This window comes from Apodemus sylvaticus, chromosome 3 (assembly GCF_947179515.1).
Source record: "Apodemus sylvaticus chromosome 3, mApoSyl1.1, whole genome shotgun sequence".
Lineage (NCBI taxonomy): Eukaryota > Metazoa > Chordata > Mammalia > Rodentia > Muridae > Apodemus > Apodemus sylvaticus.
Genome location: NC_067474.1, coordinates 11,487,041 through 11,511,248, shown reverse-complemented (window position 1 = coordinate 11,511,248; position 24,208 = coordinate 11,487,041). Strand labels below are relative to the sequence as shown.

General features: G+C 38.0%; 1 protein-coding gene across 5 annotated transcripts in view; it reads right to left on the bottom strand.

Annotated features, from left to right (window-relative positions):
- Positions 1–17,993, bottom strand: part of Mybl1 (MYB proto-oncogene like 1) — a 35,640-nt gene extending 17,647 nt beyond the window's left edge. Inside the window, exons 1-6 of one of the 5 annotated variants that reach the window (XM_052175977.1) lie at positions 17,726–17,993; positions 8,972–9,077; positions 8,598–8,669; positions 5,331–5,423; positions 2,757–2,977; positions 761–935 (exon numbers count right to left, since the gene is read on the bottom strand). In XM_052175977.1, the coding sequence (XP_052031937.1) occupies positions 761–935; positions 2,757–2,977; positions 5,331–5,423; positions 8,598–8,669; positions 8,972–9,077; positions 17,726–17,745 (687 nt within the window). In that variant the 5' untranslated portion in view covers positions 17,746–17,993. Of the gene's footprint in view, positions 1–760; positions 936–2,756; positions 2,978–5,330; positions 5,424–8,597; positions 8,670–8,971; positions 9,078–16,459; positions 16,596–17,725 lie in introns of those variants that run through there. The other 4 variants (XM_052175980.1, XM_052175976.1, XM_052175978.1 and 1 more) reach the window with 4 other exon arrangements.
- Positions 17,994–24,208: the final 6,215 nt, after the last annotated feature.

Here is a 24,208-nt window from a genome sequence, read left to right as displayed (position 1 = left end):
GAACTTAGTAATGTTCATAAAAAGTAGAATGAAGTAAAACCTGAAGTTCAGGAAGCAGACATTTTAACACTGTGCCCAAGTCTATCTTTTGTGAGACACTACTTGGTCCTAACAGTCTTTTACATTTTCTGTGAAAAGAACTGTTTATTATAAATACATATATGGACAGGGGAAAGCAAGACTTATGAAGATTACTAAACAAATTTCTTACAGGTGGGTAAATGTGTGTTATAGGGGGCAAAACAGAGCTCCCCAAGTTTGAACTTGGGTAACCTCTAATGAATCTGTCTAAATGAAGGCCAAATCACTCAAGTAAAGAGCAAAGTGTAACAAGATCAAAGATCAAATATTCACTGTTACCCAAATGACTGTCTTACTATTTCTCTTTTACACTGTTCTGTGCACGCCTGTGAAATAGGCAATACTACAATTACACAGAACAATGTTTGAGGAGAAATTACATAGATGTTAAAGCACATCTTTATATCCATTGAACCATGACAGCAATGAATTAAAGAGTACTGTTATATGCATACACTACATTTCTCAATGTGAAAATCACATACAGAAGGAAACTTTCACGTGAAATTTGTACTAGAATATTTGTCAAAACTATGGCTTACTTTTTCAGTTTAGAAATTTAAATGTCTATCTGTGTCACTCCCCAAAACAAATTTTACTTGTCCTAAAAAGAAAAAAAACAGTTCCCATATAGCAACTAAAGAAATTAAAAATAAATAAAGATATTAAAAATATGTGCCTGAACAGGAATGTAAAACTGATTCTGGGTTTGCAAATGGTCCATAGTCGCACAAGGTTTGTGTTGAAGTTTTGATGAAGATCGCTCTGATTTTATTCCGTCTTGTAAGTAGCCCTCCTGCTCCACTTTTCTTCGCATGGTAGAATTCCAGTGATTTTTGATAGAATTATCAGTCCTGAGAAATGAAAGCATATAACTTTAAAAAGGGAAAGGAATTCTACAAGTTTTAGCACTAACTTGTACAAAATATATAAGATATGTATTTTACAACTCATAAAATTGAGTATTTAGAAGGTCCCTGGTGTCACAGAGGTTAAATTCTCACTGAAAGCGTGGCAACGGAGAAGAAAGACAAGAATAAATAAGACTATCATTGCAGTGTGGATAACTAGGAGGATGAAAAGTGAATACATGGGTTAAGTCTGGTTACGTAGACCAGGAAGATCTCTAGTGACATGACAGTGAAGCACGAGATGGAGGAGATGAGGAGATGAACTCAAAGAGGAGATGAACTGGCAGTACAACAGGAAAAAAGGCAGGCGTAGGATCATCAGCCTGAAGGTAACAGATGAGGGAATTCAAGGCTAGCCTGGACAACATAGTAAGAGCCTGTCTCAAAAACAAAAACAGAGCTGGGCAGTGGTGGCGCACGCCTGTAATCCCAGCACTCGGGAGGCAGAGGCAGGCGGATTTCTGAGTTCATGGCCAGCCTGATCTACAGAGTGAGTTCCAGGACAGCCAGGGCTATACAGAGAAACCCTGTCTCGAAAAACAAAAAACAAAAACAGAAGGAAGAGCCTCTGAATAAAAGTACAAAGTACTTTGTACCAAGTACAAAGGCTTTGCAACAGGAAAAGGAAAAAAAAAAAACTATCAAAAAAAAAAAAATCAAGCTAGAAATATAGTTCATGGGTAAAATGCTTGTCTAGTGGTCTATGAGTGAAGCCCTAGGGTAATCCTCAGTTCCATTAAGAAAAAACAGAAAGGAAAAAAAAAGAAAAATACAAATTATAGATTTCAAGTTTTCTTAACTATTTCTCAGAATATTATATTTTTAGAAAATGAGTTCATCAGCTCCCTTTTTACCCAAGGTTCTCTTTATCAAGATGAACCTAGAGCTATTTATAGTATAAATTCCACTCTGCATAAAATATAAACTTACTAAAAACCCACTCTGTTAAAGCACTAAGCTAGGTTCTACAGAGTAAAAAAGGTGCATAAAATACTGAATATATCAGAAGTTCACAGACCAGGGATAGTAACCTGGACAAAAGAAAATACTGCATCTTAATTTCCTATGAAACAAAGACATTACTGCTTCCTTTACATATTTCTGAAGTACAAAGATTAAGAAGGAATGCATATAAGAGCATATTAGCCACTATGAAGTACTACACAGAGATTACAGCTGTGAAGAACGAGGACATACATGCTGAGTGAGATATGAAGTCACCTAAGATACGGTCAGTGTGCAGTCCTAGTGACTGTCTGGAAGTATCTGAACAGTACTGAGGAGATGTACTTAGTACATCACCGCCTAGGAGGAAAATGCTATACTTCAGTTACATGGACTTTTACATTCTACTCCCACAGCTTAAAGGATACCATAATTAAGAACTAAATTTCTATAACATACATTCACAAGATTTACTTCAGTCCGTGTGTTTCAGTCCCCTAGTCTTATGCGCAGTATATGAAAGAGATCTCTAATTTAGATTTCACTCCACCAGTTTGTACAAGGCTCTGCTTTACTGGCAATACACATAAACATAACTTGTGGAACAGATGAAATGTTTACATATCTTAAAGGTTTTAAGATTTTATTGTACAAACTAATCATATTCTTTACCACAAAATTACAAATGGACCCAAATGGTTGCTCACACTGCAGTCTAAACTTGAATTACAAATAAAAGAAAAGGGGTACTTGAAAACATATTCAACAGTAAGGTAGTAAAGGTCATGTTGAAGCACAGAAACTTATTCATGTAAGCACCTTCCAGGAAGTAACTTAGCAATCTCGGCCCAACGGTTCCCCAGCCTCTTGTGTGCTTCGTATATGATCCTGTCTTCTTCTTCTGTCCAAGACGACTTCTTTACTTCGGGGTTCAGGTGATTGTGCCATCTTTCTCTGCACTGCTTGCCTATTCTTCCTTTTAAATGTTTTGCAATTAAAGACCACCTTTTTGGTCCATATTTCTGAACTAATTCAATAACCTAAGAAGCAAAATATTACTGTGAGAAAATATTACTGTGACAACTTTAAAATGTAACTCAAGCATGCCAAGGTTAGGTTACTTATAAACATTCTGGTTTCTCTTTTTTCCCAGTTCAAGGTCCTAGGTTTGATCTGAAGCTCCTCCGCAACAAAAATAACAACTAACAAAACCTCCAAACTAACAATTCCACTAAAAATAAATGCATTCAATTTCAGCTATAACAATAATTCACGAAAGGTAATGTTAATAATAGCTATCCTTTCAGCACTCAGCAAGTTCAAGTGGCTAATTACTCATAAGTTAAACCATTTCATACAAATTTAATTTGAAGTAACTATAAAATTTTTGAGATTTGTCTTTTCTACTCTAACATCTGAGAGAGAGAGAAACTTCAGCAAAAAGCCTAGTAACATTAGGAAGCAGGAAAGATCCATAATTACTGACTTTTCATTTCCTCTTTTATCAAGCTGAAATAATAGTTTGCACATTTGTCCTATATTTTGTTTGCTTTTAGTTTAACTAAAATTTAAAGAACAGTTCATCTCCTTGACCCACTTCACTACTACTCTGATCCACTGTCAAGGATCACATGAATCACCAAGAATCATACCCATTCTATATTGGTAGATTAATTAAATTTGGCATATATCACAATTTTCATGAAATGTATCTACTTGTCATATTTTTAAAAATAAGATTTAAAGGTTAAATGTATAGCTTTGATTATTGCTTTTTACTTTTTCTTTTTTTTACCGGTAGTAGGTATGTTTAACAAGTGTTCTACCATTATATTCCCAGCCCTTTCATTTTTTTTAAATTGAATAGATTCTTCATTTACACTTCAAATGTTATACCCCTTCCCCCCAGCCCTTTTCTTAATTTCTATTTTTAAACAGGGTCTCACTAAATTACCCAGGTAGGCTTTAAACTTGCCATGAATGTCCTACCTGGACCTACTGAGTAGCTAGAATTACAGACAATACACTAGATCCAGCTATTAAATATCTTTTAAAAAGATCTCACAATGTATTTTACTTAATCATTTTTATTTATATTATTATTTGCATGTTTATGATTTGTGAGTATGAGTATTAGACATATACAAACCACGTGACTGTGTAGAAGACAGAGGACAACTGTCCTTCTTTACTAGCCCCAGAGCTCATATTTTAAAATTTATCATCGCCTATTAAGAAAAATCAGATCAGTCTTGAGCCACAAGAATTAACTTTTGTTTGTTCTTATGGGTATAAGGCTATTCTAATTCCACAGACACATTAGCAACAGGCAAGCTAAGGATATGAATTAAAAAGCAATTCCTAGTAGAAAGCAGATGCTTCTATTCTTCAACAACTTTTATTGCACAAATAATTGGTTTTTGTTTTTTTTATTACAAACCCTCCTGATATTTATCAATTCATGAGATTCATTTAAGGTCAAGATGAAAAATTAAGAGTGATTTCCTTACATTATCAAGTTATTAAATGTGAAAATAAAATTAAAATTTATTTTTAATGTTAATTAAATTTTGATAGGAAATTACGCCTAAAATGTTGTTAAACCAAACTTTAAAGTATTTTTCCTTTTGTAAATGAAGCTCTCAAAAAGGACAGTACTTATTATAAGTTGTTTCCTTACATCCTTGCCCTAGGAGAGAGAAAGTTACATTTCAAGAAATTCAACATTCAACTCTTATGCACATAGCCTCCAAAGAACAGTACCAACAAACTTTAAGTGTGAGCTGGGGAAAATGGTTTGGTTATTAAAGTACTTTCCTGGCACGCATGGAGACCTGAATTCCGTACCCAGAAACATTTTTTAAAGCTTATAGGGGGGCAGAAGAGCAGACCCATGATGCTCACAGGCCCACCAACCTACCCCTACTTGGCAAGCTTAAGGCAAATGAAACCCTATGGCATAAAAATAAATACCAGATGATACTGTCTTAAGAAATAACCACCACCTAAAATAGTCCTCCTCATGTATGTATGCAATACATGTATGTTCATCTCCAACCCTAGCATACACTCACACATCACACTTTGTGTTAAACCATGTTAATAAAAAAACCCATCCATCCATTAAAATCTAACCCATCAGTACAGTGAACATACAGAATATGAACAGGGGACAAGGTATGGCTCCATAGGACTTGCCATTAAACCTGATGACTGAGTTTGATCCCTGAGACCCAAACGTGGGTGTGGAAGGAGAGAACTAACTCCCACAAATTATCCTTTGACCTCCACATGTCAGTTGTGGCATAAGGATGCATATACATACATGTCCCCAGACATATACACACAAATAAATAACTTAAAATTTTTTTCAAAAGAATATGACTATGTTACCCTCTGATCTTCTTCCTTAGTCCAAGGACCCTTTATCAATTCTGGATTTAAAACCTTCTGCCATCGGTGTTGGCACTGAAAATCAGAACGATTCTGAAAAAATTTGAACAATTTTATTGTTGAATAAATGTTTCCCAGGAAGTCAATTAGCCCAAATTTAAGTATACCCATATCAACAAAATATGAATCAACAACATATTCAATATCAAACTTTTACATGTAATGTTTGTTTTACATGCCTAAAATCCCAATTCTGTTCTTTCAATTAATCATAGGTTTAGGCTATAAATTAAAAACAGTATACTTGAAATTAAGATATGCACCACCCTTATAATACAGCAAGCAGCAAGACACAGTCCATAAAAAATTAATCCAGAATTGAGAAATAAATGACAGGAATAAACTATATGAAGCAGATATACGACTTAACATAGCAGCTCAGATTCGTACAAGTTTAAAAGAATCTTAAAGGCATCATTAGGCTCTATGTGGTAGTAAAAGTATATTTATAAATTATGCCTTTTAAATTATCAATAAAACATGAAACATTTTTATAGAGGATACACATTATATTTCAATTAAGTAGGTTAAAGGTTGACACTTTTAAAAAAATGAACTGGGGGGCTGGAGAGATGGCTCAGCAGTTAAGAGTACTGACTGCTCTTCCAGAGGTCCTGAGTTCAATTCCAAGCAACCACATGGTGGCTCACAACCTTCTGTAACAGGATCTGATGCCCTCTTCTGGTGTGTCTGAAAACAGCTACACTCATATTAATAAAATAAGTAAAATTAAAAAAAAAATGAACTCGGGATCCAGCTTTGAGGCTGAGTGCTCCCTAACATGCACAAGGGTTTAATCCCAGTGACTAACACACACACACACACACACACACAGAGAGAGAGAGAGAGAGAGAGAGAGAGAGAGAGAGAGAGAGAGAGAGAGAGAAAATAAAACAGCTTAAATTCCAAAAGTGATAAATAAATTAAGCCTTATTTAATATGTTTATGATCAAGTATCTACAAAGTATTAATGCGAAGCCGGCGGTGGTGGCGCACGCCTGTAATCCCAGCACTCTGGGAAGCAGAAGCAGGCAGATTTCTGCGTTCGAGGCCAGCCTGGTCTACAGAGTGAGTTCCAAGACAGCCAAGGATACACAGAGAAACCCTGTCTCAAAAAAACCAAATCCAAAAAAAAAAAAAAAAGTATTAATGAGATAACAAATAATACCTATTTTGTTACCAATTTATAATTTATAAAACTATCTGCTCATATGCAAGACTATAGATTATATAAATATATATAATGGATGCACACAGATATCTTCTCTATTAATGCCTTTGTATCACTAGACTTCATTACTTTTATTTAATTTGAGCTTCTTCATTATGGCTTTTATATATCAATGCTGATCTATTTAAAGCTACTACTTTTTTCAAAATAACTTTCATATAACCTGTATCAATGCTAGTTTAAATCTAGTATACATAACTCCTAATTTTGCTTGTTTTTTACTGATTAAATGCTAAATGTCAGGAACTATGCCAACCTTCTTCATATTTGTAATTCTCACAATACTATAGAAGCAAGTAGCAGAAGGCCAAAGAAGTATTTTCTCTAAATTAACAGAGCTAACTTTTGAATACAATTTAGACTAACTCTATAATCTGTTTTCCCCCCCATTATTTGATTCTCAGTTTTCAGGTTTCACTGAGAGATACTATGATTATATGAAAACAAACAAACAAAAAACCACAGATAACCTTGTTTCTGAAACAAACAAAAAAATCAACACTAAAATTTAAAATATAGCTAATTTATCTAACAACTCACATTTTCTTAAGAAACAATTGAGTACATGCGGAAGTACGTTCATATTTTATAAAATTACATGCCAATAATATGTGAATATTGGTATGATGAACAAGCACAATGTAAAATAATAAATACATAAAGATACTTCATAACTTTCATCCTGACACTCAGGAGAAAGAGGTAAGCAGATATCTATCTGTCTGAGGCCAGTCTTATTTATATAGTGACTTTAAAGGCTACCCAGTAGTAGATATTAAGACTTCATCTCAAAAAAGAAAAAAAAAATCAATAAAAATACTCAGAAATATATGCATCAGATGATAAACCTAAAATTTTTCTTGGTTGGCTGTCAAAATGTTTTAATAGTAAAGTTCTTCAAAATATTTTCACATACATCACAGTTGAGGACATAGATCAGTAGTAAAGTGCTTGCCTGAGTTTGCAAGGCCCTAGGTTCAATTTCTAACACACAAAAATTAAAATAAAATAAAACCACTTATCACAAATATTTGTGAAGTTCTACCAAAAGTTAATGCCACTTTTGTTTTATGGTAAAAGTCCTTTTAGGCTCCTGAATAAATGCTTTACAAGTTAAGCAGCCATTAGCTGGACGGTGGTGGCACACTCCTTTAATCCCAGCTCTTGGAAGGTCTGAGTTCGAGGCCAGCCTGGTCTACAGAGTGAGTTCCAGGGCAGCCGGAGTTACACAGAGAAACCCTGTCTTGAAAAACCAAAAGGTAAAAAAAAAAAGTTAAGCAGCCATTATCCAAAATTTTTGGGACTAAAATTGTTTCAGATTTCAGTTTGGAGAGCTAGAAATATGTACATATATATAAAATGATATATCTTGGGGATAGAACTATAGATGAAACTTATTTATGCTTCCTATCTACCTCATATACATAATCTAATAACAGTAACATTTTAAGCACACCTGGCATTTTTACTGTGATGTATTACATTAAGTCAAGTATAGAACATTCTACTGTGGCTCTGTATCATTACTCAAAAAGTGATAGATTTTGGAGCACTTTAGATTTCTCATTTTTGGATTTGAGATACTCAACCTATATTAGAAAATTACTTTCGCCGGGCGGTGGTGGTGCACGCCTGTAATCCCAGCACTTTGGGAGGCAGAGGCAGGCGAATTTCTGAGTTTGAGGCCAGCCTGGTCTACAGAGTGAGCTCCAGGACAGCCAGGGCTACATAGAGAAACCCTGTCTCGAAAAAAAAACCAAATCCAAAAAACAAAAAAAGATAAAGAAAAAGAAAATTACTTTCTAAATAAACCATTAGCAAACAACTACAAACATACCAGTAAATAATTTAACCAAATGTTTTAAGGAATTAAACCTGAACTATACAGATACATTTCTGAAAAATAGAATATATAAACTAATGTCTTAAATAAAGACATGTTGCTAGAGAAATACAACGTTTGACATTTCACTTACTTGGAGATGACTAGCAATTAGAGTCCAATCATCAGTTCCATGTTGTTCAACCAACTTCTTTAACTTGTCATCCTATTGAGAGGCATAAAAATTAGAAATATTTCCACCACCCCTGCTATGTAGATGATATTCTCATCCTCTTAAGTCATACTTGGTACTTACTTAAGAACTAAAGTCACTATTACACAAATTCCTCCACTATTATAGATACTGTTTCAGTCAATCCCAAAATCAAACAACTGTTCATGTCAATGATTTCTTTTAAAAAAGAATGCACAACTAAGTTGATCATTTTCCTCACAGTGTTTTCATAATTCCTTTTATGACTATAATACTATTAACTGATGAATGTGAGACTCTTGCCAGGTAACTACCTCATCTCTTGTCCACTTTACTCTGTTCCAGAGTTTTTTCAGTCCTTTCTGTTGAGGTACTTCATAATCATGATCAGCATATTGAAGGTCATCATCCTCGTCCTCACTACAAAAGAAGGTAGAATGTAAGCTAAACAATTTCATTTAAATTATTTAATTAAAGAACTGAGTCTGTATATGCAGGCATGACTAAAGAAGCTATTCAGAATAAACAATACAGTAACAATATTAATAAGAGTATACAAAAATTAAGTTCTAAAGGGGAAGATGGGAACATTAGGTGGTACAAGAATATATGTGAGATAAAAGTAAAAAGAGACTTGGAGAAAGGAAGGAGACCTGTGAAAAAAAGATAAGTAAAGGCAACTGGGGAAGGCAAATCAGCAAGTTCAGTGAGAAACACCGTCTCCAAAAATAAGTTGGACTACAAGCTCAGAGCCTGAATTGTAGGGGGGGGGGGGAAAGAAAGGAGGGAGGGAGGGAGGAGGGAGACATTTTAGAGAATGCAGCCTCCATGACGATGGACTGGATGTCACTAAGTAGCCAGAGCATCTGAAAACAATACTCTAACATTTAAAACTTTTTACAGACCAAAGATTGTGACAGTCTCTAAAATGTCCCTCTTAAAACTTCACAACAGAGGCTGGAGAGATCCTTTAGGGGTTAAGCACACTTGTCTGGGTTGGCTTGCAACTGACTATTCTGGGGGACCTGACACCCTTTTCTGGCTTCCCAGGCATATAAATGTTGCACATATATACATGCAGGTGAACATCCATATGTAAAAAATATTTTTTTTATAAAACCTTGTAAGGCAAGGTCTTTAATCCCAGCACTCCATAAGCAGAAGTAGGTGTATATCTGTTTGAGGCCAGCCTGGTCTAAATAGGAAGTTCCAGACTAGCTGTAGCTACATAGTGAGACCCTATCAAAAAGAAATTTTTAAATATATTATTAAAGGAAAACAAATTCCACAACTGTAAGAAAGGAGTAGTACCACTATTTGCCATTTTCCAGGGTTAAAAAAAAAACTTGGACTTAGAAGGGTAACTTCTTCCCAAAGTCGCACAAATACGGCATGGATGACTTTTAAAGTCCACTATTCAACCACTTTAATATATAGAATACATTTAAAAACTGCAGAGAGCATGCTAAGAAACTCGAAGTTACCAAAGATTAACCTAAGTGCATTCTGAAATGAGAACAAGGTTCAAGTTGTAACTATAGAACCCTAAATATACTAACTTCTCATGACTGTAAGACTGTAAGGTCATATCACCTACCTTTAAGAAAAAGTGATTCAACATATGTAAATAGATGGTCTAATAGTATTCAAAATTGTTTTTGACTTACTAGATTTAGCTCCTAAAAAATTCATTCTGATATCAAATATCAGATTTGGCCATATACCAAATATATGCCAATAGTGCAATATACCAATGGCTTTTAATATCTAAATGCAATAAAAAAATTCAATCTCATGAAAAGCAAGGTCTAGATTTTATACACATATACATACACCCTATGGAGGAACCCTTAATTTCCTCTGAGTTGTCAAATCCATTTGCCCAAAATTCTTCATATTTGTGCAGACAAAACATCAAACTCCTCCAGTCTCTTAGCTATGATGTCTATATTATAACAATAATTTGCTAGTCCTTAATATTGTTGTCAAACTATGCCTCAAACCAACACACAAGTTTAATTAAAGAAAATACCTGTTTAGCAGCCAACGTCAACTAACATAAATACAGAATTCACCAAGAACACACAATAGCAAGGTTTTGTGATTTCAAATTTCTAAGTGCACCACTTAACAGGACAAAGCTCCATGCTGTAGTTTACAGAGTATCTGCACTTATCTTAATGCTGATCACAGTTCCCAGCTTTCCAATCAGCGGGCAGGGTCAGTGGTATAAGACCAAGGTTACTGTGTTCACCTCCCAAACCAAGCCCGATACCTGCCATTCAAATATGTGTAAGACCAACGAATGATTTTCCTTATTCTTTCTACTTTTCTAAACTGCTTTATACTCCAAAATTTGTGAGATTCAATTTCAACCTATCCAAAAGTTCTACCTTCCTCAATACCAATGTGATCTCAAAGTACATACAAGAAAAAAGAGACAAAAGCAAAACAAACAAAAACTCTAGAACCTTAGTCCTCAAACTGAGTTGTGACCCCTCATGGTCACATATCAGATATTTACATCACAATTCACAATAGGAGCAAAATTACAGTTATGATGTAGTAATAAAATAATTTTATGTCTCGGAGGGTCACCATAACATGAGGCATATATTTTAAAGGGTTGCAGTTTAGAAAGATAAAGAACCACTGCTATAGAAGGAGGGAGAAGGCATTTTTATTTGTTAAAATCCAAATGTACCTCCAAGTGGTAGAATTTTAAGAAGCAGAACCTGCTAAAACAAGCACTTAAAGGTAATTCAGTATACAATAGAGTCTACATAGAGAATATCTACAACCTAGCCTAACCTTTCCTAGAAATGCCCCACACCATTACCACTTCCTGACACCCCCCCCTAAAAAAAAACTGTCAGGTGTGCTTCTCACGAGCTCTTTGTCCTCATACCCCTCTGATCTCAAGAGTTTCTGTCAGAGCACATTCAAAACTATTTTTAACTAGGTTATATTTATGCCACAACAAATTTTAATTTAGGAATGAGCCTGCATAGATCTTTAATAATCAAATATACCTATATCATATCTTATCTGTGCAAAATCCACCTTAAGGCTTTTATCAAAATATTTTAAGGATATGAGTTACAAATTTATTACTTTGATCAAAAAGACTAGTCACCAAGGAGTAATTTTTCTAAAACTTTGTCCACTTTAAAACACTTTATTGGGCTGGAGAGATGGTGTTAAGAGCACTGACTGCTCTGCCAGAGGTCCTGAATTCAATTCTCAGGAACCACATGGTGGCTCACAACTATCTGTAATGGAATCTCATGCTCTCTTCTGGTGTGTCTGAAGACAGTGTACATATAAATAAAATAAATTAAAAAAAAAAAAACTATCTTGCCGGGCGGTGGTGGCGCACGCTTGTAATCCCAGAACTCTGGGAGGCAGAGGCAGGCGGATTTCTGAGTTTGAGGTCAGCCTGGTCTACAGAGTGAGTTCCAGGACAGCCAGGGCTATACAGAGAAACCCTGCCTCGGAAAAAACCAAATCCCAAAAACAAAACAAAACAAAACAAAAAAACCTATCTTTTGATTGCATACTTTGTGAGAAATTTCTATTTCTACATGAGGTTGTATTTGTTTTGCACTTAACATGGTCATCAGTTTCAGAGAGTTAGTGATATAATCCACTCAGCATTCAGGAAGCTGGGTTGAGTGGATGAGGTAAGAACAGGGAATATTAAAGTACAATCATCTCTACCATGGGACTTTCCTAGCATTTAACTAATCTACCTCTTCATTCTGACATAAACTTTTTGTTCACAGAGTTATTTTGTTTTGATGTTTACGTTCAGAGATGAGCACTGAACACAGAGCCTTCATTTACGCTAGACAAGCTAGAGCATGGAGCTATGTCTCTAGTCCTAAGCTATTTCTATATACACTTGGTTATTGAAAACATGAGACAATTTCTAGTAATGTAACAAAGAAGCCTAGAAATGTATCAGTTTCACTAACTGTAACAAGAAGATGCCTAAGGATGCTTATGATTTACTACAGAGAAGGGAGAAGGGAAAAGGCCACAAGATGATTCTGAGACAGTTGTACAGGCCTGACAACCTAAGTTTTGATCTCTAGGACCCACATCCGGGAAGGAGAAAGCTGGCTCCTGAGAGCTGTTCTTTGACTCCAGCACATGCATACATACACAGACATACACACATAAACACATACACAGCTATAAAAAATGTTAAGGGAAAAGGATTAATATTCATGTGTAACCTTGCCAAAGTTCCACTTTCACTAATTAACAATGAAATTATTCTACCTCTCAACAGTAGTAGTTAGAAACTACCAAGATAGATGTAATCATTTTTCAATGTTTTACAACATTTGGGGGGCATCTTTGTATCGCAGAAATCAGTGTTGGTAATAGGTAATGATTTAATAAATTTGAACTTTCTACTTTTATAGTCAAATAAATTATTTCTACTCTAACATAATTAATCTAGAGAAGAGCAGAAGTAATATGTTACTCTAATTACAAACCAAAAGCTCACCAATCTAGTATTTGGTTTCCACAATCACTGTTACTGTTCTTAAGTCAAGAAAAATATTCTTTTTTAAAAGGTGGTGTTACTGGTTTAGTTGTTGTTTTCTTTTTGGTTTTGTTTGGTTTTAAAACAAATATTACTATTTCTTTTTTTTTTTTTTTTTTTTTTTTTTTTTTTGGTTTTTTCAAGACAGGGTTTCTCTGTGTAGCCCTGGCTGTCCTGGAACTCACTCTGTAGACCAGGCTGTCCTTGAACTCAGAAATCTGCCTACCTCTGCCTCCCAGAGTGCTGGTATTACAGGCATGCGCCACCACCGCCCAGCAAATACTATTTCAAGGTAGCCTTAAAATCACTATATAACCTAGGCTGCCCTTGAACTAATGAACTCCCTTCCTGTCTTCCAAAAGCTAGTATTACAGATGTGCACCACCACACTTTACCAGGAAAATGTTAATTCTATAAATTTTTAATACATAAGCAAATTATTTTTAATGAAAACTGTTCTATGGGTAAATAAAGTAATAAAGATTATGAAACAACAAAAATGTCTGAACATGTCTGGGTATTATAAGCTAATAGGATGAGATAGTCATGATTTTACTTGTGTATCAATATATAAATTATACTTGACTTTTTAAGATAAAACATTTGGGAAAAATACAGACTAACAGACAACATAATAAAGATGAATTAAACAAAGAAAAAATATAGTTTACTGAAAAAGTAACCTCTAGTCTGAAATTAGAGAAATTAAAAATTTCTAATAAAATTGCCTCAACTTGATCACATTTTTAATCCAAATTTCCTCAAGTCTCAAATACTTATAATAAAAAAAAATACAAGGCTGGACAGGAGAGATGGTTCAGTAGTTAAGAACACTGACTGCTCTTCCAGAGGTCCTGAGTTCAATTCCCAGCAACGACATGGTGGCTCACAACCATCTTTCATGGGCTCTGATGCCCTCTTCTGGTGTGTCTGAAGACAGCGACAGTGTGTTCATATACATAAAATAAATTTAAAAATCTTTAAAAATAAAAATAAAAAACAAGGCTGGTCATAATGGCTTATATCTGTAATCATAATACTTGGGAGGCTCTTGTCTGGAGGATTTTTCACAAATTCAAGTCCAGCCCAGGCTACATAGTAAGACAGTGCATTTAAGGCTACCCAGTACTAGATAGTGAGACCCTATTTGTCTCAAAAAAAAAAAAGTCTTTCTTTAATTTCTTGAGGTTAGAGCAACTGTATATTTAATTATTTTCAGTTCAACTGCACTCAATTTATGAGCCATTAACCAAGCTGATTTAAGAAAGTGAAATCAGGCCACCCAGTGGTTAATATGCTGTACTGCATATAGTGAAATTGGCTTCCACCTCTAGACTGCAAACTAGCCTTATCAGAGAAAGACAAAGTTTGACTTCAGATAACTGGGACCATTAATATTATAAACATCATCGAAATAAAGACTTAAAAGAAATCTATATAATATCCATAAACAAAAACAATGGATAATATTTTTAATTCTTTTAGAGAATGTATATTTTTAAACAAAACAGGATGGTCATGAAAGTCCTCAAAAAGTTGGATTAAAACTATAAGCTACCTTACAGACTAAAGAGTCCAAATCCCTTATATTAACCAATAAAAACTGAAATAGATTTGATCTACTTTCCAAAAATAATATTGCTAGTTAAAGACACAAAAAAAATTCCAAAAACAATTCTTTCTTATAGTTTTGTATTCATTCACTTCCACTCATGTTTCTGTAAACAACAGTGAAGCTGCTATACACACACACACCACTAATGAAAAAACCTAGAACCTAGCTTTCATCTTATCATTTTAATTTAATCATTGGCCATCTTAAGTACAAATATCTTAACCTATACCTAGTAAGTAGGCTTTGCAGCATCAAAATTATTGTGAACTTATTTTTAGGGGTCTAATTGGCCTTTAAAAACTAAACTAGGGCAGAAAAGATGACTCAGCACATGTTTGCTGCCAAGCCTGTCAATCTGGGTGTGATCTTCTGGTCAACCATGTCAGGAGTGAACTAATTCCAGATAACTGTCCGTGCAGCTCTCACACCCTGGCACAACTGCATATACGCAGGCACACATGCATTCATGCATGAGCACACATGAGCACACACATAACAAAAAAATTTTTTTAAAAATTTAAGTATGAAATAAAACTATATATAAAATGTTTAAAAATCAAATGCATGTTGTTAATAGATATCCCAATATAAGAAATAGCTGTAAATCATATCATTAAAACCCCCATTAAATTCTAAAACTATTTTAAGTCACAATACTACATAACCTTTTTCTATATGCAAATCTTAGTGACAAACTCTGCAATTTGCACTGCATTAAAAAAACTAAAAAGAACCTACATCATTCAGTTGTTTCATACTTAGGGTAAACATTTTCTGCTCTTAGGTGTTTTGGGTTTTTTTTTTCCCAGATAACGTAGAAAAAGTCTACTATATTTATGCCTCTATCCTTATGCAAAACATTGCATTCACCTTAGTGTTTGTATACTGAAGATCTTTCTCTTTCATACTGCACTCATATATACTAAGATTCTCAGCCAAAGAAGAGAGCCCAATGAATAATGTATTTCACCCTCAAACATTTCATTATCTTCTAATACATGAATCATATTTAAATATACAAGAAGTTTAATAGAACATGGAACTCACTGAAGAAAATCCAAAGAAACAGACCAGAGATGGTGATTTCTCACCACATCCTCTATCTACATACTCCTAGAGAAGTCTAGTTTCATTAAGCACAATTACTCCAAACTTTTAACTTTTTACACCATTGTCTCAAATTTACGTTATATTGTCTCAATTATACACATCTAGCAAGAAATAAAAGTCAATAGTATAATTAATGTTTAGCAGTCAAAAATCACAGTACTGTTAATAAAATAATTTGCAATAAGTAATTGTTAAATCATTTCTCTTTAGCCTACTATTAGGAAACAAGATCAACTGTGACATGAAAAGCAAGAAAAAAAACCCGAGTCTAGCAATAGCTTTAAACTAAATCATGTGACAGAATTAGCCAAGATACTTTTTCAAGTGAGATTAACAATGATTCTAAGTAGATAAGTGAACATTCACTTATCACTTTGCATCATCTAAAAGCATTGTTAGACTTCAAAATTCAAAAAGCCTAAGGCTTTGAAGTACTCCAGCAATCTTATTTTTAAATCTGCATGTTTTCTGAAGATGGGAATGTTAAGTCTTTAAAATTTGTAGATCAGCAGTTCTTACCTGCATGGTCCTGTTTCCATCCCCCCAGAGATATGTGGCACCATCTGTAGACAGTTTTGGTTGTCCCGACTGTAGGAAAAAGGACTACAGTCTTCTACTGAGTAAAGGTAAAGGTGCTGCTAAAAAACCCTACAACTATCTCATCCAAAATGGCAAAAGACCAAGGTAGTGTGCCTGTGGGTGTATGTATATATGCACACTTCAATGTACAATCTATTCTGCAGCCGATACACATAAAGTATGTCATAATTAAATTTATATTGAAAATTTCAGAACCAACTTACATACAGAAAAATAAATAAAGCCAAGTATTTTATGCGTGGTTATTTTAAATCAAAATCTGCAATGGATGGCTCCCAGTACTAAATTTCAGCTCAGGGAATACAACTCTGAGATTTTGAGGCTGGATCTAGATAAACGGAAGTATTTGAAAATTCTGACAAATACTTTTCAGGTTTCCTTAATACTGAAAATTGAGACACTAGATTTCTGTCATCTGATTATGCCACACAATTTAGGAGTAGCTATTACAATAGCATAAAATAAAAGTTAGGTGCATAAAGACATTCCACCACATCTTTCAACAACGATAACATTGTGTCCTACTTGTTACAAAACAGATAAAATCGTACCGGAATACTTGAGATACAAAGTAACTAAAACACAATGGTTTAAGGATCAAGTTTACTCAATGATAACAATGTAACAATGTCCTCAGAAGATACTACCGAGGAAAAAACAAACAAACAAACAAAAAAGCTCAGAACAGCAGGGTGCACGTGGGAGATTTAGCAGGTTCCCTTCTCAAGATTTCCCCGCCCAGGTTTGTCATGGAGATCCTGTTTTGATTCGGCACGATTAAGTCAGAGGCGAGAACCCCATTTCAAGTCACAACCACTTCCCCTGGCGTGGCGTGGCGCGGCGCGGCGTGGCGTATCCCCTGACAGTGCACAAACTTACCTGGCAAGAAACCTCCCTGTAAGTGGCTGTGAGAAGTTAGGAGTCTGGGCGTGAGCTGTGGGAGAATCCGTCAAAGCAGCAAGCTGAGCATTTGTTAGACTGAGTCCTCCACACACACAGCACCCTAATAATGACGGTCTCTATGATAGATGCGCTCCGGCCAGCGCGGCCGAAGCGCGTGTGGGACACCGAATAGGAAAACCTATGCCCAGGCCCGAGAGGGCCGGAGCGGGGACCAGCAGGGAAGGACAGCGAGCAAGAGTCGAGCCGGGGCGGCTAGGCCGGGTCCGGGGGCATGGCACCCACCTGCGCGACCTCTTCGCCATCCTTCAGGTACCGCATAGGCGCGGGCTGGGCGGGGACGCGGGTCAGCCTCCTCCAGCCTGGGGCCGAGGCGCCCTCTCCGAGACCCTCCCGCCGCTTCCCCCGCTCCTTCCCTCAGGCGGCCGAGAGCGGAGAGCAGGCCTGGTCAGGTCAGGGCCAGGCGGGACCGAGGGACAGAGGGGCGGACCAAGACCCGCTGCTCCTAGCCGCGGCCCGGCCCGGCCAGGGATGCCCAGGACATGTCAGGAGGCGTGCTCCCGCCCTCCGCCCGCCCCGCCCGCCGCCGCCTCCGCCTCGGAGCTGCCGGCCCTGCGCCGCTCCGTCACGGGCGCCGACCCCCGCCCTCTCCCCGCAGCGAGCAGCACTGCAGCACTCGCAGCCTCCTGCAGGGTTTTGTCCGCACCGCCGAATCTCGCGCCCAGCCTCCCTCAAGAGCCGCCGTTTGAATCTGCGCACGCGGCCCCGAACCTCATTGGCTGGGGCGGCCGCGCGCAGGGGGCGGGGGCGGGGCGGCGAGCGCGCGAGCGCGCGCGCGCGGCAGAGGGCGGGGCCGCCGGGGCCAGAAGCCAGGGCTGGAACTCGCGGGAGTCCCGGAGCGCCGGGGGCGGGGGGCCGGGGAGCGGGGTGGGAGCGCGAGGCCGGCTCACGAGCCGAGGTGACAGGACACGGAACGCGGTGTGAGCCACACGGTGGGGAGCGCGGAGGTTGCTGGGAAGGCGAGTCTCTGCGCTCCGGGGCGTGAGCCGGAAGAGCCGCCGCGCCGATCCAGCCGCGGCCGCTACCTCCGGAGGGGTGCGGAGCGAGCCTCTGGGGCGGGGACAGTCGGGTCCTGGGCCGGGGAGGACCTCGCGGGTGCGAGTTCGCGCGCCGTGAGCCTCGCCGCTTAAGGGCGCGGTCATCTACCTAACCTAGCCAGGAAACTCGCGAGGCCGTTATTTTTTTAAGCATGTGCGAGTTCTACGCAGAAGTGACAAGGAAGTTGGCAAAGACCCCTTGTTTTCCCCAAAGATGAATAAAAGTGTGACAAGGATGACGTTGTTCTCTAGAGGCTTGCGTGGGACGGGGAAAGGTTGATAGTGCTCCAGAAGCCCAACCTCGTACTCTGTTTATTAGCGGGGCGGGATGCTCTGCGCGGGGAGCCGGGACTCCGGGAGGTGCGCCTGAAAGCTGGAGTAACTGAAGTCTTGCATAGGGAAGGAGCTTCTTACAGTTACAACTTCTCTTAACAATTAAGAATTACACGGTTAAAGAAGCATAAAAAGAGATTATTAACTACAGGGACGATTAGACACGGCGAAGAGCCCAAATTTGCAAGGCACCATGGTCTACTGCATAGAGTGCTGAACCACAGATTAATATTGTTACAAACTGACATTTTTGCTATTTTGAAACTGTACGCATCGTCTTTTGCAAATCAGAGATACAGGTGCAAATACAAATCAAGATGAGCTTGCAATTCGATAGATACACGCTCGCTTTTTTAAAAAAGAACTTCCTTTTTCTCAAGATAGATTTTTGGGAAGGAAAAGCACTTTTAAATTATTTTCTGGGTTCCATAGTAGCTTCTAAAGAGAGAGACTAATTTAGAAATTGATATTTTTGAGAGAAGGTGTTGTTATGTACCACAGGCTGACCTTGAACTCTGTATAGATTCCCAGACTTGCTTCTTGTTCTTCACAGCTTCCCCAGGGCTAGATGATGGAATGCTCCTCCTCCTAGTCTTCAAATGTCATTTGGAAGCAGTATCAGCATTTACTCTTGGATATACTTTATTCCGTTTTTATTCAAACAGGAAGCAAAACTGATATGCTTAGGTTATGATCAGCTTTATGCAAATATGCTACCTTTTTAGAACTTGAAGGTAGGTGTATCAGATATTTATTTATTTATTTCCCCCCTCCCCCCACCCACTCTGGACAGGACCTGGCAGTCCTGGAACTCACTCTGTAGACCAGCCTGGCCTCGAACTTGGAAATCCACCCACCTATCCCTCCCAGGAGCTGGGATTAAAGGCATGCACCACCACTGCCCGGCAGTGTATCAGATTTTTAAATAAAATTTATTTTCATTGTTTTATATAGGGAAACATTCCCCAAAGATAGTATTACCTTTGTATGCTATTGCAAAATTTGTGTTTAAGAAACATAAAAAAATACAAAATTATTTAAATCTTCCTAAATGAAGTAGGAAATTTAAATAGTTCACAACTATTTGCATAAAATAGCTCAAATGTATCAAACAGATTTGAAAGTTTTCTTTAATACTAAAACATTTAGGGCCAGGCGGTGGTGGTGCACACCTTTAATCCCAGCACTTGGGAGGCAGAGGCAGGTGGATTTCTGAGTTCGAGGCCAGCCTGGTCTACAGAGTGAGTTCCAGGACAGCCAGAGACAGAGAAACCTTGTCTCAAAAAACAAATACCAAAAAAATAAGTAAACAAAATAAAACATTTAGGACTAGAGAGATGGCTCAGTGGGTAAAGCTGTTGCCATGCAAGTGTGAGTGAGGACCTGAGTTCGGATCTCCAGGACCTGTGTAAGGCAAGATCGAGGAGCATGCATGATCTCTCCATGTCTTAAAAACAGTCATTCTTGCCGGGCAGTGGTGGCACACGCCTTTAAAAACAGTCATTCTTTTTAAAACAACTTCCTTTTTCTCGAATCAAAAAGCACTTTTAAATTATTCTTTTCCCGGTTACTTGGTAACTTCTAAAGATGGAGACTAATTTAGAAATTAATATATTTTAGCCGGGCGGTGGTGGCGCACGCCTATAATCCCAGAACTCTGGGAGGCAGAGGCAGGCGGATTTCTGAGTTCGAGGCCAGCCTGGTCTACCGAGTGAGTTCCAGGACAGCCAGGGATATACAGAGAAAAACCCTGTCTCGGGAAAAAAAACAAATCCAAAAAAACAAAACAAAAAAATATATTTTTGAGACAAGGTGTTGTAATGTACTCAAGGCTGACCAGAGCTCCAGAGCTCCTATAACAAGATGAAAGCAGATAAAGGAGAACACTTGGAAGTTCTCTGGCCACAGGGCTGCTTTATGTCGTGCAGACTAGACTCTGTTGTTGGGGGATGGTTCTGTATGCTGTGTATTCAGATGCTGAGTACTGTACCCAGAGATCCAGCTGCAGACCCCTTAGTTAGCATTGTCATTCTTATTGAAGCATTTCCTGTGTATTGTTCCCCACCACCTCTGATTGATTAATAAAGAGCTGGTCGGCCTGTAGTTGGGAGGAGAGTTAAAGTAAGACTTCCGATCCCAGGGAGGGGGTCCCAGGTGGAGACTGCAACAAAAGAATGACCTTGTGGACAGATGGAGAGGAGCAGCCAGGGCGAGCCTCAGACCACAAGTGATGGGTCATGTGGCTGTGTTGTAGGCTGCATAGTCGATTAGAATTGATGGATATCTACTCAGCTATAGTACTTGAAACTTAATAATAAATATACCAGCTCCCCGTGTCATTATTTCAGAACAAGAGCAAGCACAGAAAAGCCCGGTGCTTTTACACTGCCACAGCACTGTCACAGTGGCAGGCAAGGGCCAGCACCCAGTGTTGTTCTCCTCTGGCCTCCGCAGTTGAAATGTGGCACATACACATGCTCACATGCACTCACATACACACAACATAACATTCAGAGGCTTTACACTGTTACCTCTCAAAATTCAATGAGAGGAATAAAAACAGTTAAAATCTACAAAAGATGACTAAATCATATTGCAAAAAAAAAAGATAGAGAAGTGAGCTGAATGTGGTGGTTTACACTTGTAATCCAGCAGTTAGGAGGTCAAGTCCAGTCCAGCCTAAGCTAAAAAACTCTGTCTCAAAAAAGAATGGGGGGGGGGGGGGGCGCGCGGGAAGGGGACAAGAAAGAAAAGCAGGAAGCACATGTAACAGTTTCTCACTTATGCAGATTTCTAACCACAGAGAAACAAGAAATGCAACCCCCAAACTAAAAAGGCTGAGGCAAAAGGCCTTATGAGTTCTGAGTCTCCTGAGTTATACAATGAGAACTTATCTAACAATATATGATAAAAATGCATATTTAGTACTAAGTACTACTATCCCTTTAAAAAAGAAAGAACTAAAGATAAAAATGCTGAAGCAAATCGAATTTCCCTGCTTGCTCATAAGATGGGTTAAGCACTTTGGAAAGCCTTTATAATTTGCCTCATTTTTCATTTTAAAAAGCTGGGGCTGGAGAGATGACTCAGTGGTTAAGAGCTTTTTCCAGGTTTCAATTCCCAGCCCGCATAGCAGCTCACAGGAGATTGCAACTCCAGTTGCAGACGATCTGATGCCCTCTTCTGGCTTACACTGATACTACACTACAGGCAAAACTGGGGGTATGTCTATCGTAAACTGAACATAAGCCAGGCATGGTGGCACAGGTTTCTGATCCCAGGGGATTACTGTGAGTTCAAGGCCAGCCTAAGTTACATAATGAACTCCAAAGAGGCCTGAGCTACAGTATGAGATTCTGTCTGAAAAAAAAATAGGCAAACAAACGTAAACCTAGGAAAGGAGAGCCTTCTTTTTGTTCCTCAAGAGCTGAGAATGATGTGGACAGTTAATGCTTCTATCAAGCTTTCACAATGAAAATTTCTTCAAGCTCTCTCTATATTCGTATTCCATGATCAATTTATTTTGTTATTCATATCTCTAGAATGTGTGGTTGTTGTTGTCATGCTGGCCTTTTGGCTGGTCTCCTATTGCCTCAGCCTTCCCAGTCCTGGGATGGCTGACATGTTTTTCCATACCTGGAAGACATTTTTATTATAAAAATAATGTTTGCATGCTTTACCAGGGCTCATAGTTTACCTACAAGCAGCTGCTTATAATATGTGAGAAACTTTGTTCCTTTGTTCACACACACACACACACACACACACACACAGATACACGCTTTACTAATTCCCTTTCTTGAGATTATTAAGTAAATTCCTCCATAGGGAGATGCACCTTCTTCCCATCCTCTATGATGAAAATCCAAGTTTACCCAAGACTTGCTAGTTTGAAAAGCTTCGGTTCATGTAGTATCTATGAAACTATATTAATAGAACTGTGTGCACAGCCATTTCCATGAGGAGAATTTTTTTAATCTGTTTATTTACTGCTACCATCCTGGTCTTTAAGACAGAGGCATACCCAGCTATCAACAAATGAAATTTCTGTGGAATAGATGAAGACAAGCAAGAGACAGCCAGGCATTTCAATATGTATGCACACAAGAGTGTAATAAAAAATGTACATTAAAGTATATTTGAAGCCAGGTGGTGGTGGTACACGCCTGTAATCCCAGCACTCTGGGAAGCAGAGGCAGGCGGATTTCTGAGTTCGAAGCCAGCCTGGTCTACAGAGTGAGTTCCAGGACAGCCAGGGCTACACAGAGAAACCCTGTCTCGAGAGAAAAAAAAAAAAAGTATATTTGAAATATCATGTTACAGCTGCTGCAGCAAATTTCCCAAAAGTTCTGAGAAGAGCGTCTAAGCAGTTCCTGAATCCTAGTACTGAAAACTCATATAATTCTTTTAGAAAGCAGTAATGACCAAAATCCATAAATACATACACAGCCTTTGACAGATATTTTAACTTAAGGACATAAATCAGTTGAGGAAAAAAATGTGTCTGAATATTTATAGTAGTATATTTCATCATAACCCCAAGTAAGAAGCACACTTAGATGGCTTTAAGTCTGTGTAGAACCAGCTTTACTGGTTCTTTGGCTAATAAAAATTGTATACAATTTAAGATCCCAGTAAATGGCTCTTTCTCTTCTAAGGCTTTGCACACATACTTGTCTTAGATAATAGTCACAGTTTCTTTAATCATAACAACCGTAAGAAGTATAGGTATTATTTTCACCTATTTTATAAATCTGGAAAGCTGGACACCCACAGGTTAGTCTGTCCAAGGGCATACGGTGGCAGACTAGACTGAGGGCCAAGCTTGCATCCTAATCCTGTAGTGACTGCAGGTGCTCAGCTATGAATGCAGCGCATGTGAGGGATGCCTGTATACAGACAGCGCAGTGCAGAGACAGCTACAGCACTTAAATAAGTATGATACCAGTTATGATAAACATGCGTGATATAATGAGCACATGTCTATCACACTAGAAAACAGCCCATGGACTACATAAACTATTAATAGTATTTGACTGTGAAGAAAAAAGTCAAATGAAAGAGGCTTTACATTTTTTACTTGTATTAATTTACTCTCAGAAAACATTAATTTGCCGGGCACATTCCTTTAATCCCAGCACTTAGAAGGCAGAGACAGGTGGATTTCTGAGTTCAAGGCCAGCCTGGTCTACAGAGTGAGTTCCAGGACAGCCAGGGCTACACAGAGAAACCCTGTCTAGAAAAGAAAAAGAAAAAGAAAAAAAAAAAGAAAAAAAGAAAACGTTAATTTATGTTTTTATTTTTTGTTTTGTTTTTTGTTTTTTGGATTTGGTTTTTT